Below are 15,888 nucleotides of genomic sequence, written 5' to 3'. Positions count from 1 at the left end.
AGCAAGTGATATCACTAAAATGCCCGTGTATTCACTAACCAGGCAGAACACATACGGGCTGACAACTTCCATCACTGAGTGTCATCTTTGAATTCTGAGGGGATAACTGTGGAGACACATGCTGGATCGGGGTTGTCATCCTAGTTTTGTTAGATGGCTCTCAAACAGCAGGCTCGTTGGCAATTCCAACACAACTAGGCACATTAGCATGTCATTAGGGCGTTCGTCTTATGACACATGGTTTGTGATATGTACAAAGTGCTATGTTCATTCGAAATTTTTAAAATTCTCTTTAATAGTGGAAATATTTTTTAAAGCCAAGGAGAAAATCTGAACAACAGGGGGTCTGAATATTAGGAAGTAAGATGCTACTTTTCAATGATACTTTTAAGAAAATAAACAAGGACTAGAATACACAACCTAGTAAAATACTCCTATGAATTTTTTTCTCTCGTTTTCTAAGAATTAAAACAAAGAGAGGGAGGGGAGGAGGGCAATGAGAGGGGGGAGGCAGTGAGGGGGGGAAGGGAGGGCGGCAGAGAGAGACGAACCTTGTTGACCTCTCCGCTCTAGCATTTGAGCACCCATCACCGCTACCAGCAGGGATGTGCACAAGCCTGGGAATCCAACCAAGAACTAACAATGCTGTGTCCGCCTTCATTGCATTCCCCCCTAAAGCGTATCTGAAGTAAATTCCATAAATGGACACTAGAGGGCACTCTGGCTGGACAGATCACTCCAAACATTGTCAATTTTTTTTTTTTAGAAAAAAATTACTTAATAATAAAGTGACTGATTTCCTTTAAAAACCACTTATTTAGACAAATAGAGATTTAGAAGCTGAAACATCCTAGTCAGATTAAATCAACTGCTAAATGGGTCAAATGTTGCGCCCCATGCAGTCCGTCAGTGTCAGTTTAAAAGTCCAGGAATTAGAGCAGAGAGAGGATGACATCATTTCACATGCATGGCCCTCCCCCACCGTCACTGGCCAGGAGGTAAGAGGATCTAAATAGTTGAGGCTCCTGTGTGTTCCCCATGCTGCTCAGCCTTAGGCTTGATCCAAAAAGGCTGAAGAAACGAAACTTGGGCTAAAAACTAGAGTAGAAGTGGTGGCTTGGCCAGGGCATCCCAGCAGCTTCCCCAGCTGTCTAGCCCGCTGCCTGCTCTTCCCTTTTTCAGACTCTCTCACAACAGTTTCTCATTCGATAGATTTTCTAAAGGTGGGGGGAAGGAAGGAAGGAAGAAGAAAAGTATATGATCATTTCTAATGCATAATAATCCTTATCACTTTGGGGTCTCTCTTCCTCTCGATGCGCTTGGTGAAACTCCCATTAACACTAATGGGAGTTGCAGGAGCACAGGAGGGGCACGGAGCCCCCCACCGCGTGCAAGATGCATCTCTCCCTAGATGTGCATCAAGAGCATTTCATTAACTCTCACTGCCGTGGAGGCGGCGGAGCTAGCGGCGTGGCGGTGCCGGGAAAAGATGCGTTTTCCTCTGCGCTCTCTGTAACCTTGATGATGATGTTACCCAAAGACCAGCCTCATTTCTGGGTCCCATATGTGAGCTCTGTTGAGGAATAATAAGCTGTTTGTGTCACGTGCTGCCTGGGCCTACACTTGACCATTCTCTCTCTGTCAGCTGGATGAGCTATACAGCAGCATCACCGCTGGGGAGAAGCCAGGCAGCGGATGCTGCTTCGCCTGGGTCTCCTCCGGAAAGTAATGCTCGGATCCTTGGTATCAATTCTAGACATAAAAGTAGGGCTCGTCTTGTTCCTTGCTGCTCTGGTTTACTTTTTAAAATTTTCATTGTGGCTAAACAGACACCAAGAAATTGTGCCTAGACGTGGCCTCAGAAGCACCGTCGGCTCACGGAAGGAACCCTGCTCACCTACACTCAGAAAACGCATCCAGGGAAAGTATGTTTTTTAAAAAACAACAGGACACGGGGTGAAGCATCATGTCATAAACCACAGATAGGCATACATTCAGAATACAATCTGCTTAGCTGTCTTTACCGCACGGATTGGTTTTTCTATTCCATCCACATCATGATCTATGTTTTAAAAATTACAAAAAAAAAAAATCATCTCATTATTTATGCTTCTTGTCCTGAGAGGCGTGAATGGTTAAAAAAGAAAGAAAAAAAAATCTAAATTAGCCAGCCTGTGACAGATTTAAACAATATACTTGCTCCTGCTTTTTCAAAAATACAAAAACAGGTCATTGGGTATTAAGAGCAAAATTATTATGAAACTTATAAACTAAACGTTGGAGATACTTTTGCGAAAAATGAAAAGGTTTTAAATGTGATGACAATGGATGAAATATACAATAATAAAATAATGTAGAATCTCTCCTTTAGTGGTATAAGTTAAAAAGCAACTTTAGAAAGGTAAGCATATTGTTCAAAAAATGGAATCTTTAGGATATGTATAATAACATAAGCAAGATACAGAAGCATGAACATGAAAGAACTCGTAAGGAATCCGTGATTAATTTTGTTTTCACTTATGTATTTTACATTAGTCTGATTTTTTTTTTTTTAGTAAAATCAGTCAATGTGAGAAATATATAACATTCTTGAGCAAGGTTAGAAGTTCACATCATGCGGTGCGCAACAAGATAGTAATACCCTTGTCAGCTCGCTGCCCTGCACGGCAAACAAACTTCTAGGGTTACCTCCTAGCCAGCCTCGGAGAGCAAAGGTCGCCCCGACGCGAAAGCATGGAAACTGTTGCTTGAAAAGAATTTCATGTCACCAGAGATAAGAATTATTGCAGTGCTAATATATGGCTATTGCACGAGGAACTGGGCCTGCTGAATGCATTCCTCGGAGGAAAGCCTGATTTTTCCCCTTCCCTCAGAGGCAAACATTTGGGAGATAGTTGCTACCAAAGGCTTTTGAAAAATACAAGTGCTTTAAGCCAAAATACATATCTTTGTGGAAAGAATAGCTATATGCGTCTTCATTCTACACCTGCATTGAAATCTTTAAAAAGGAAGCGACATGCTTTCGGCGGAGGCCTTGTGACACATAATAAAACATATCTCCTTAAATGACTATTGAGCGTGGTCCTCAAGGCTTCACCCCGCCTGTGTTTTATGGCTGCGCTTCACGGGGCCTGAGTGCTAACAGCTCCTGACTCCGGCCTCACTTCCTTTCTGACAAAAGCAAACCCCAACCTTCCGCAGCAACCTGCTCCTGCCTTCCTGCCGGGGCCGGAAACCAGGCCGCGTTTCCTTTCCACATGTCGCCGTCGGAAGGACTCTGGAGAGCGACTTCCTGAACACACACTCCTTGTCCACCCTGCCTGTGACAGCTTGAAAGAGTGATGTATGGACGGATCAGAGAGGGGAAGGTGACCCCAACTACAGCTCTCACCGGACATGGGACGATAGGGCAGGCCTTGCCCCGCTGACATGTGGCTATGAAGAGGCTGAAGTCCTGATAAGACGCTGTCCTTCTCTTCTGTCGTGTAAAATAATTGCTGGCTTATCAAAACTCACCTCATGCTTGCGCCACAGACAGGGTTTATCTCCCGCTGTTTGGAAATAACAAACAGCGAGAGCAGCTGCCCGTATCATGTGGTTCTCTGCACAGCACGTGTGGTTATTTTTCCAGCCTCGGTCATAATTAGTGCTCGGGGCGGCGTGGCAAGTGGACATGGATAAGGGGACCCTCCTTCCCAGACCTGTCGGCCAACGGTGTCCTTTTGTGGTTTTTAAGCTGCTGTCACTGGACCCTGGCATTTCTTACCCAGTTCGTTCGCTTTCCGTGTTAATCATATGCAATGAAGATATGCATGGCCAACATTTAAACAGGCTGCAGATCAATTAGCGGTCTTAAGTTTATCTGATTTTTATCAAAGAAGACAGAGCTGCGGGTCGATTGTCAGAGCCTGTGTCAAGTTGACCTTTTCAGAGATGTCTACATTGCCAGTCCCCTGGGCAACTTGTTGTCCCCTGTTAGTCTCTGAATGGCAGAAGTCTGTTCTGCTCAGGCACAAAGTATACACAGATGTCTATATTACATTCTTATAGGTTTGACAGCAACTGCATGTTGTATCTATAAGCTGTCCTTTAGCAGTGACACTTCCTCAATGATGATAAGCTAATTTATGCAACTAAATCTCCTTTGTGCAGAAATGAAAGCTAATTGAGTCATTACAAAGTAATTCAGGAAGGAATACCTTGTATAAATTGGCTTACTTTATAAATCCTTCTCAAGTGGTTTTCACGCATCCTAAATGGGGCTAAGCAGCTTCTCAGCCATAAGATATCCAGACCGAAGGAGCCCAGCTTGGGGAGCTGTGTGAACGCCTTCGGAGCGGCGAGAAAGTGAACACAACCAAGACAAGCGTCCTCGGGAGGCTCTGCGGCCAGTACCTGTGCTGTGATGACCGCTGTCCTGACTCATCTTCCTCTGCTCCTCCGCTTTCCCGGGCGCAGCGTCCTCTTCCTCGTCTGTAAATAAACAACATAAACGGCTCACTGAAGGGTTTTCTCGGGATAACAGTACAGGACTCACCCCATCTGAAGAGCAAAATTCAAAGTTTATAACACAACGATTCCTTTTCAAAGAAGGAAATCATTCCACATTCACATTCCTTTTTCAATAATCTAAAGCTGAACCAATAAACCTCCAAATAGCAACCTTACCGGTTGGCTTAATAGAATATGAGATCTGTACCAGTGCTTCATTGTTTTAAATACTTATAGAAACTCATCTGGGATGATCTCAGATCCAGAAAAGCCCTGACATCCAGTAAAATGATACCCAGTACTACACAGACCACATTAACCTGGGGCAGGAGAACCACAGATAAAACCATGGTCCCTAAAACATCATCGTAGCAGAGAGAAATGTGTGATGTAAAAATCATTTATTGAGTATCACAGACTTCATAGGTCTTCTCACTGGATCTCAGAGAACAACACTAGAAGGATCCTTACCCTTCAAGGCCCCCAATTATACCGGGAACCTGCTATGTGTCATACACTACAGCACATGAAAGATTTCATAGATAAATACTTCTTCAATCCTCATTTTTCAGGTGACTAAACTGAGACTGGAAAAGGTAAAGCAATTTCTAATTTTTGTTATTCAAACTTAGGATTGTGATCATAAAGTCCATGTTCCTTATCGTGCACATATCAAGCGCCTTACCTATTCCCACACTCTCCCACCACATGTTCTCCAGCTACAGGAAGGATTATGGTAAGATGAAATGAGAACAGTTTTTAACAGAGTCAACAGACTATTTAATGCCTTTACATCAAAGAAGCATTTATTACATTACCACTTTCCTCACCTAAGGATTTATATACAATTTAGAAATATTTAAGGCAGGGCATATGAATGAAATGGCATGCAAAAAAAAAAGTGGGTTCAAAAAGAATCATAACTTCACAGAAAAAAATCCAAAACTTTAAAGAAAAATATGTAAAATATAGAAATATAACTATTATGACTATTAAATAATTCAACCAATAACTCTTCCTTGAGAATTAACCACATGCAAGAGACAGATTCTGCCAGGGAGGCAAGGACGTAGGGAGCATCTGCCTTGAGGAAGCTGACAACCTAGAGCAGTGGTTCTCAACCTTCTGGCCCTGTAAATATAGTTCCTCATGTTGTGACCCAACCATAAAATTATTTTCATTGCTACTTCATAACTGTAATGTTGCTACTGTTATGAATCGTAATGTAAATATCTGATATGCAGGATGGTCTTAGGCGACCCCTGTGAAAGGGTCGTTCGACCGCCAAAGGGGTTGCGACCCACAGGTTGAGAACCGCTGGCCTAGAGAGTCAGAAGACAGAATCTAAAGGGAAATGGGATGGGGCATACAACCTGACATGTGAGGCCCAGGCATGAAGGAGGGCAGAGAAGAAAGTGCCCCACAGGGGAATACCATGAAGGCTCTGAGCGAAGGAGAGAATCTGAATGAGAGACGGGGAGGAGAAAATTTCCAGACAGAAAGGCATAAACAAAAGAACAAGACACCATCATATTCATTTTAGCCGAAGAACATGGCACTCAGAGGGAGAGGGTCGGATGGGAGACAATGCGGGGAGTTTGGGCCAATCGTTGAAGGGCCGTGAACATTCTGCTGTGGACTCAGACTTGTACTTGGTGGGCGATATGAGCTCCAGAAGATTTTTGAGCAAAGAAAGGACAGGACTGAAGTTATGCTTCAGGAATAGCCATCTGATCCCACTGTGTTAGATTCTGGAGCAGGGGGGTGGGGGAGAGACGCTCGGAGTCTGGCTGAGGGGAAGGAAGTGCTGAACTGAAGGGGCAGAGGAAATGGAGAGGAGATGGTCGTGAGGGGTAAAGGAACTGGGATTGATAAACTTTGAGCCTGACTGGAGGTGGAGGGCTAAAGGGGGAAAGAGAGCAACCGAGGATGGCTGAGGTTTTGAGCTGAGTGAACTGAGAAATGGAACATCATTACTAAGAGGAGAATAGCTGAGCTAAGCTATTTTGCTGAGGAAACACAAGGAGTTGTGTTTCTGACATGAGAGATTGAATATGCTGGTGGGGTGACCCAGAGGAAATGGCCAGGGGCAACTGGAGAGGTGGGTAGAAGGGTCAGGATGGCACATGCAAATGTAGAAGATGCATGCAAATTTTAAAGTGGTGATTAATAAAAATCAACATTTAAATCAAGGTTGGGAACTGCTGTGCTTATAAGACAACTACAACTGTTTCGAATTTTTGTAACTCAGTTCAAACAAAATAATAAAAGCTCCAACATAAGGAACAGCTGGAAATATTTGGTACCTTATACATAGTAAGTTGAACTTAACATTGGCAATTTAATATTGTTCAGTCAAGTAATAATCTATACTAATAAAAGGATAATATGCAAATTGGTCATGAAGCCCTCACGGTCATGATCAGATATGCTAATTAGTCATGAGGGGTGACCGGGCCATCAGGGGAGGGCAGTTGGGGGCAAGTGGGCCGGCAGGGGAGGGCAGTTGGGGGCAAGTGGGCTGGCAGGGAGGGCAGTTGGGGGAGATCAGGCCGGTAGGGGAACAGTTAGGCATCAATCAGGCTGGCAGGGGAGTGGTTAGGGGGTGATCAGGCTGGCAGGCAGAAGTGGTTAGGGGCATTCAGGCAGGCAGGCAGGCAGGCAGGTGAGCGGTTGGGAGCCAGCAGTCCCAGATTGGAGAGGGTGCAGGCTGGGCTGAGGGACAACCCCCCCAGTGCATGAATTTCGTGCATTGAGCCTCTAGTTAATACATAAAAGACCTAATAAAACGTTTCTCCAACAACAGTTCTCACTTTTGCCAAACCTCAAGGACTAGTTACCACACTGGCCCTTAGGGTGTTCGGAATGTTTTCATCAAATTTTAAGGATATTAGGGACAGTTAGAGTCATTTAGCCTAACCTACTCATTTTACAGGTAGTGAATATTTTTGAAGGTGAAAGAAAACTTTCCTTACTTTTCACACTTGCTCTTCCCCCAGCACTCCCTCTCTTCCAATTTGGTCACAAATGCAATAAGTAAGAAGTAAATTCAAAAATAGTTAAGGGCACTTGTCTTCAATCAAAAGCCATAACCCCCTCAATATTGGAAGCAGCATTCTTGGCTCTTAAGGAGAGACTATGGGATTTAGACTCACCACCCAAAGTCAGTGTTGAGAAATCACAGAAAGTATTTATAATAATTAAATGAAAACCTGGCTCTTAGCAAAGTTAACAAGTTGGAATTTATTGCTATGAATGTATTATTATTTTAGTAAAATTTAAGTGCCTATCATATGCACAGTGTATTTTTAAATTACCAGAATGATATTAAAAATATTTACTTAAATATCAATATTTACTATAAGTATGTAAATTGAAATCAATGTGAGATGTTTAGTAAGCAGTATTTTAGAGGATCAGATGCTCATTAAAAACACTTCATTTTGAACCTAGGACTGATATTTTTAGGTCAAAGCCTTCTGTGTTTCATACAGTAATTTTTTTCTTCACAATGTTTAAACAACTCATTTCATCTTGATCTAACAATAAAACAGCTTCCATGTAAACGACAACAAAATCAAATCTGGTGTGTGTGTGTGTGTGTGTGTGTGTTTTAATCTTAGGGATAAAAAAACTCAGATTGAATCTTGAATAGAATATGATACAAGGGAGATGTCCAATAAATACTGAGTGAACAGATGGATTCAAAAATCATGAAAATAAATTCTACTATATGCATTTATTAACAGAACACCACTCAAAAATATATATAAGGACAAGTGACTAAAATTCTAGATAACAATCACCTTCACAACATATTAGAAATAGAAACACATGTTTTATTTAGGTTTATTATTCAACATATTTTGTTTTGGTGTTGAGGCATGATGTCATTATACAATACTAATTAATACCTCAAATAGTCAACATTTGTGGGTTAATATATTCCATTCAACACTTTAATAACAGTAAACAAAAACAGCTCAGCTATGCAGTAAAATCCATCAAACCACACAGATGGTTATAAGGTTTTCATTATGTGGTTTCCATAGCAATCATATTGCAAATCTGGAAGCTTCTTGCAAATAAGCAGCTTGTATTTACATGCCTCTCAGCTGCAGCACAAACTCTTCAACATGTGAAGTTATTATTCCAATCACACATTGTTAGAGGGATCAGCAGGAGATTTTATCAGAGAAGATGAAAATAATAAAGTGAAATTGCAGAATATAATTCAAATATAGTTCTGCGTTTACTAAACTAATCAATGAGGATCAGAAATGTTCTGTAGTCACCGAAAGGTTTTAACATTAAATCCTGTCAAAAATATGGAACCTCCAGGAGCAAGTAGACTCAACAGCATCCAAAGCTTGAACTCCACTCTCACTCGTCTTTTTAACACACACTGAGCCTTCTTTCTGAGTGGAGTGAAGAGAGGAAGAATAGCAGAGAAATGAGTTTTCCCAAATCTTTTTAGGATGATGACCATTTGAGGAAATGCTTACTATGGGAAAAGTCAAGACCTTTTTTTTCCTCCTGCTAGATTAATCAATTGAATTTACAAATTGATCCAGTTCCATAACGGATGGATTATTACCCTAATAAGGATCACAAATCTGTCTAGCTATGCAGGTTTTACAAAATGGCTATTTCTGGTTTACTAATATTCTTTTTGTAAGGATAAACAACAACAACACGAAGCGAATGACCCATGTAACTGATATAAAAAGGCAAAAGACAATTTGTTAGGGAAAGCTAGGGTGTGTGATGTTCACATCAGGGCTGGGATTGATTTTAAAAAAACAACTTTTATTGAATTTATCGGGCTGACATTGGCAGGTGTACACATCTATAACACATCACCTGTATATTGTATTGTATGTTCACCACGCCAAGTCAAGTCTCCTTCCATCACCACTTATCCCCCCTTTACCCTTGCGTCCCTCCCCTAACCCCCTTTCCCTCCGGAAATCACCATACTGTAGTCTGTGTCTATGAGGTGTTTTGTTGTTGTTTTGTTTTTATTAATCCCTTCACCTTTTTCACCAAGTCTCCCAACTCCCCTCCCCTCTGACAGCTGTCAGTCTGTTCCCTGTATCTACAAGTCTGTCTCTATTTCATCATGTTTTCCAGGGAGAAGAGGACGGCAACATAAAAAAAAATTTGACTCACACAATGATCACCTTTCACACTAAATACCTTTAGAAAAAAGCTCTACAGAATTACAATGTATTTTAAAAGACATAAAACACAGAATCAAAAGTTATGCTCTGAAATAAAGTTTGGGTTTAGATCTCAACCTGTCCAGCTTCATTTGATTATGTGACCATATATTTGTCTCAAGAAGTTAATATTTATGACTTACATGTTCATACATTTAGATGCACTTGTATCCATTATATAACCAAATTCTCCTAACAATTCTATAGGGTAATAACAGGTGCCTTTACCATCATTTTATGGATGCAAAAATGAAATTTACGGAGCTTGTCTAACTTGTCCAGGTCCCCATGTCTAGTTAGAACAACAGCTAGGACTTGAACTGGGTTCCGTGCCTCGAAAGCCCCAGCTCTTAGAGTCACAGTGCCACTTCCTTGATTTCCATTAAAATCTTCAGTTTATAGATGGATCGGTTTCTAAAGTTTCATTCAAATACTGGCTGTCTACGAACTTGGAAAACATTTTCACATAAGCACTGCACCTGAAGTATATTTTGGGTTAAGTGATCCTTTTAGAGATCACTTAATTTCAACTTGGGATGCCCGAACCTGTACCTTCTCCTTTCTATTCTCCTGGCTCTCCCTCCGCACCTCTAACGCTCCACAGGCTCCAACGCTCCTGAAGCCAGCACACAGTGTTTGAAGTTTTGGAAATGTCTCTAATGTAAACTTGTAATTGAAAATGGATTTACTTCTAGGCCAGACAGCTTTTCTTTCTCACTTAATTTCAAGAAGGAAATCGTGGTTAAATGTAGATGGTAAAGTTGAGGCTTTCTACAAGCAAAGATCTGAAAGAAGTTCACCTACGTTGCAGAGCAACAGGCTACTCTGCACATTTCATCGAGGGCTCGGGTACGGGGCCTTGCAAGCAAGATGTCCCTGAGCAGGAGAAGACGGAACGGACGGATGGGGAACCAAAGACACCTCTGGCTAGTCCTAGCAGCACCGTGTGAAAGAGGGAGCAATGCAGGAAGGATTTACACAAATGGTTTCGCCCCCTCTTCTCTCTCCAGACCTGGGCATGCTGTGAAGCTGCTGGAAGGGTTGGCAAAGTGGAAGAGTGGAGGTCAGGGGGTATGGACAAGGGAATTCAAATTATGACAATGAGGAAAAGTGATTTCCTTAAGGGCCTGGTAATTTCAAATATGACATTTCTAAAGAGTTTTCATCTATCTAATAGATTGACATAATTTACAGCAACAATAAATATACTTTTATAAAGACAAAAACATGTGCCTCTTAGTATTATTAAAACTTCATGTTTACGTTTCTAGAAACTAGGCAAACAGGCCTATTGTTCAAGTTCTAGTTACTCATGTGATGTTGACACTGTCTCTAATGCTCAGTGTCATCTTTGTAGAGAGAATGTCTATCCCCTGGCACTTTGCAAAAGGATTTGGGGAGGACAATGAGATAATCAGATTTCTCAGGAGAAAAAAAGTGCACAATTAGCATGCAATATCAAGTTATTAATCTTAGGAGCAAGGTGTTTTGCAACCATATATTAATTTAGCAACCAAGAAAGTGAATGTGATATAAAAGGCAACAAAATAAGCAATAGTTGTGCAATCATACAGTCTAATTTTCAACTTTGACATTTATTCTTGTAGGGTTTAACACTGCATTTCAAAAGCAAGAAAGAATGCCATTAGGTTATAGTAAATTTCTGTCCTATATTAAAATTAATACTTTGTACATGACTCAAAGTACAAAAATAATTATTTTTTACAGATATTAAACTTACTAACATCAGGCAAAACCTCAAATTCAAGCAAGGACCTCACTTGACAGGCTCAGGGGAAGAACTTGGGAAAAACCTGAGATATAATTCCCCTTCCTCCCTCCCTCCCTCGCTCCCTCCCTCCCTCCCATTCTTCCTTCCTTCCTTCCAGGGGAAACGGACTGGGGGAGTTGGGTGACTGGACCAAGGCCGCCCTTCCTTCCTTCCTTCCTTCCTTCCTTCCTTCCAGGGGAAATGGACTGGGGGAGTTGGGTGACTGGACCAAGGCCGCGCAACCTGCACCAGGCTCTCCTCTCCCTGCACTACCTTCCATGCCACACCCAGGGCACACATTTCTAAGCAAGCCCGCGGCTGCTCCGGAAGGACCTGCCTACTCAGGAGCTGTCTTATGTGGACTTGATCACCTACAGGCAACTACGACAGGCAAAGAAAGCACACGGGTTCAAGGTAAGATTTTAATAGGCCAGACTCTGTCAGAGCAACTGTGAGTCAGACCATGAGCCTCCCCCTAAAGAGTCTGGACCAGGGCAGGTACGGCACGTGGCGCCTTCCCATCCCAGTGTATAAAACCCACTATCCGCGACAGCATAAAATGCCTCCAGCTATATTTTAAAGCTCAAATTCGTAGGTTTTTAATTAAATTCTGCAACATTAAAATTCTTTTAACCCAAGAAAGTTCAAATAAAATTACTCCTCAGAGTAACTGCTACCTGGCTCAGGGTTTCTGGCATGATTATAGTTTGCTACAGGTAAGTTCTTTTTTTAAAAAAACTTAACCTTTTTATACTGTTCTTGTTATGAAGAATCGTATCTGTTCATTGCCGAAGGTCAGAAAATAGAGACAAGCAAAAATAAAAATGCTTAAAAATCATCCAAGACCTATCTATCCATGACCATGATGAACATCTTTCCAGAACCTTCATTCAGTTTCTGGATTTTCTTTATTCTCAATTTAAATAAGAATATCCCAAATGTATATGTATCCCATTATAAACTGTTTTGAATCCCTTTTCAGAAAGTAAAATATTTAATCTCAACTTAGAGTTTGGTTTGTTTTAAAATTTAATCTGTAAAAAAAAAATACCATCTAATGATGGATAGGTTGGTATTAAGGTCATTTCATTGTAACGTGGCTGTTGTATAAGGACCTACAACTGTCTACTCCAACCTTAGGGGGAAAAGCAGAGCTATCGATACAGAGCTCCGTGTCTCAGGCCTTGGCTCTGGCCTCCTCCATTGGCTTATGCAGACACACTCGTCCCCTCACAGGCAGTGCGCCCTAACCTTTCAGGAACCCAAGAAAGCAAAAGCACAGACAGACCCACAAGAGGAACTATCACCCGTTAATGACTCCACATCCCTGCCACCAGCACTGGTTACTTTTTGGGGGGCTGGAGGTTCTAGGAGGTCAAAACTATTTCCATAATAAAATGAAGATATCTGCCTTTTTCACTGTGTTAACATTTGCACTGACGCTGCAATGCAATGATGGGTAAACTGCTGACACCCAGCATAAATCAGCGCAGTGGCACCAAACTGTCACTGTGCTCTTCACCGCCTGGCACTAGCACCGAAAAGAAACAAACAAGCCAGGTTCACCTAAGAGTGTCCTTGATAAAGTAGCAAATCTTATTCTTTTCATTTAATAGCCACTTTGAGTCCATGTCTTTTTAATGCTCCATGTGATAAAGTGGGAAGAACGGATAGAGTGTTTCGGCTGCATCTCCAGATGTGCAAGAGGAGTGGAGAGCTGAAGCCGCACCTTTCCCCACGGAACACGGTTCTCACTCAAAGAACCACTGACAAACGGTGCTCACTCAGACTTGGGAATTTGGCAGATATTTCTCAAAAGTGAACTAAGCCAGCTTCTTTTTTAAAAAAAAAAATATATATATTTTATTGATTTTTTTACAGAGAGGAAGGGAGAGGGATAGAGAGTCAGAAACATTGATGAGAGAGAAACATCGATCAGCTGCCTCCTGCACACTCCCCACTGGGGATGTGCCCGCAACCAAGGCACACGCCCTTGACCGGAATCGAACCTGGGACCCCCGAGTCCGCAGGCTGACGCTCTATCCACTGAGCCAAACCGGCCAGGGCTAAGCCAGCTTCTTATTTCAAAGAAAACAACGGACAGTTGTTTAGTGCCAATGATCAAATTTGAGCTTTCAAGTAAAAATTGGAATTTTAGAAACTTACATCTGCCACTGGGAACTTGACAGCTCCCAGTATTTGAAGACTTTTCTGATGAGTTAGTGAATGTGGTTTTTTAATTGTATCACAATTGTGTCAATATTTGGGAGTTCTGCCCAATGTAGTGAACTGGTATTTTCCAACTGACCAATAATGTTATAAAAACACACATGGTTACCCAAGTACAAGACAGGCCCAGGAATGTCAATGTAACCGAGTATGAAAAGTTCACTGATATGGTTTTGGATTCTACATGGCAACTAACCTTTACCCCTTGTCAAGTTTGAGTACAGTATCAATGAAGAATATGCACAATTACCTGCAAAAGCTATTAAAATTCTTCCCTTTTCCTACTACATATCTGTGAGGCTAGATTTTCTTCATATGCTGACTGTACTTATACTAAAACAGCATCACAACAGAGTGAGTGCAGAAGCAAAAATGAGATTCTCATTGTCTTCTATTAAGATAGACATTCAAGAGATCTGCAAAAAATAGAAACCATGCTACTCTTCTTACTCTTATTTTGGGGAAATATAGCTATTTTTCATAAAGATACATTATTTATGTTCACATGTAATGTGCTTATCATTGTAATTTTAATTCATTAATAAGCATTAAAATATTTCTGTTTTAGTTTCTAATACAGTAAATACATAAACATAAACAAAAGCTTTATGGGGTTCTTGGTAATTTTTAAGATTGTAAAGATTCTCATGTGAGAATCATGACCCTGTACATCCTAAGGTACAGTAGTTAAATATCTAAACATTGTTGATCCACAACATTGAAGAACTGATATTCTGCTAACCCATAACACTGATAATTATTTTATATTCCCAAAGCACACAATCTCAGGAATGAATTACATTACATTGTTGACTCATATTGAGCTGTTGACCAAAATCCTATGTGTTTTTCCCATTTGCCGAGCCAAGTCTTTCCTTTCTCATTCTTGTGCAACCAGATTTTTGGAGTAAGTATGATATCCTATCATATTTCACCTTGTTAGCTTTGACCCATGATTTAGTCTATTGAGAGCATTTGCCTGTGTATCTTCATCCAAGGCATTGATTAATATGATAAGACAATATTGAGAATTAAGCCCTAAGGCATTCATAAAATCAATTAATCAACACCTTTAGGGCATAGCTGTATGACCAGTTATCCAATGGTCTTTATATCTATAAAGCTTTTGGGAGAATCCTGGCCAAATGATTTACTGAAGTCCAGTTATATATCTGTTATTTCTCTGGACCCATGTTGGTTTCTAGTAATCACTACTTCTAGATATGATACAGGACTCTTCGCTGCCTTATTTAGTAGCTTCTCTGGAGTTCACTTCAAAGTCCCCAAATTCTGTCTAGAAAGTGTCTGCAATTCTGTCTAGAAATTGCAGAATACACCTGTGGGGATAATGCGGTGCTCCTCCCAGATCCCCTCTTCAGGGCCCACACAGCCATCCTGCAACTGGGGACTCAGATTGCTGCTGGCTCACATTGCTGCTAGAAATTGCCCTTGGCAGCAGGACATTGCCTCACTCAAGGTCACACCCCTCCCAGAGGACAGCCCGGAGCCAATGATTAGCTGGTGTGGGGATATGAAGACAGGCCCCTTTGCCTCAATTTGGCACAACCCTGAAAAGTCATCCCAGTCCCGTGGTCCCTGAAAGCAAGTTCAGCTGAGGCCTCTGCCCCAGCTGCATTGTGGGTCAGCTCCTCTGGTTCAGTGCCTTCCTCACTTTTATACAAGGGTGTCTCCCAAGATGACTCACCCAGGAATCTTCTACCTACAACTGTCTCAGAGTCTGCTTCAGGGAACCCAACTTCAGATACTACAATTTTTTACTGTTTTTGAAAAGTTCACAATTCAATTGCTAGACTCCATACGTCTAACATCCCTTTCATCCTCCAGGTTCCCCTCACAATCAGTGACAGCAGGCCAATGACTTCATTCACAAGCTGTCTTGTGATGTAGGTTCATCTGGGCCAGATGACAAACTTAATTCCTACTCATCTTTAAGGCATGGCTCAAACGTCCCCCAACGTAGGATGCTTCTCCCACACCCTCCAGACAGCTGGCCACGCTCGCCCCCGTGCTCCTGCAGCCACAGCACCGGCCTCATTCGCGTTCCTCACCGAGGACTCCGACCCTGTCTATTCGTCAGTCACCCCCTCCTCCCAGCGTGAGCTCCCCAGGGGGACACTTGCATTACACAGCCTAACACACGTGGAGCAAGTGTGT

The 15,888-nt window shown here is 41.8% G+C and overlaps 1 protein-coding gene across 1 annotated transcript in view; it reads right to left on the bottom strand.

Moving 5' to 3' along the window:
• Positions 1 to 15,888, bottom strand: part of SKAP2 (src kinase associated phosphoprotein 2) — a 152,924-nt gene that overhangs the window by 16,916 nt on the left and 120,120 nt on the right. Inside the window, exon 10 of the mRNA XM_005862971.2 lies at positions 4,396 to 4,473. Coding sequence (XP_005863033.1) covers positions 4,396 to 4,473 — 78 coding nt within the window. The remainder of the gene's footprint in view (positions 1 to 4,395; positions 4,474 to 15,888) is intronic.

The sequence above is a fragment of the Myotis brandtii genome, unplaced genomic scaffold (genome assembly GCF_000412655.1).
Source record: "Myotis brandtii unplaced genomic scaffold, ASM41265v1 scaffold17, whole genome shotgun sequence".
Lineage (NCBI taxonomy): Eukaryota > Metazoa > Chordata > Mammalia > Chiroptera > Vespertilionidae > Myotis > Myotis brandtii.
The sequence above is the reverse complement of the archived record's forward strand: the minus strand, read 5'-3'. Positions and strand labels throughout refer to the sequence as shown.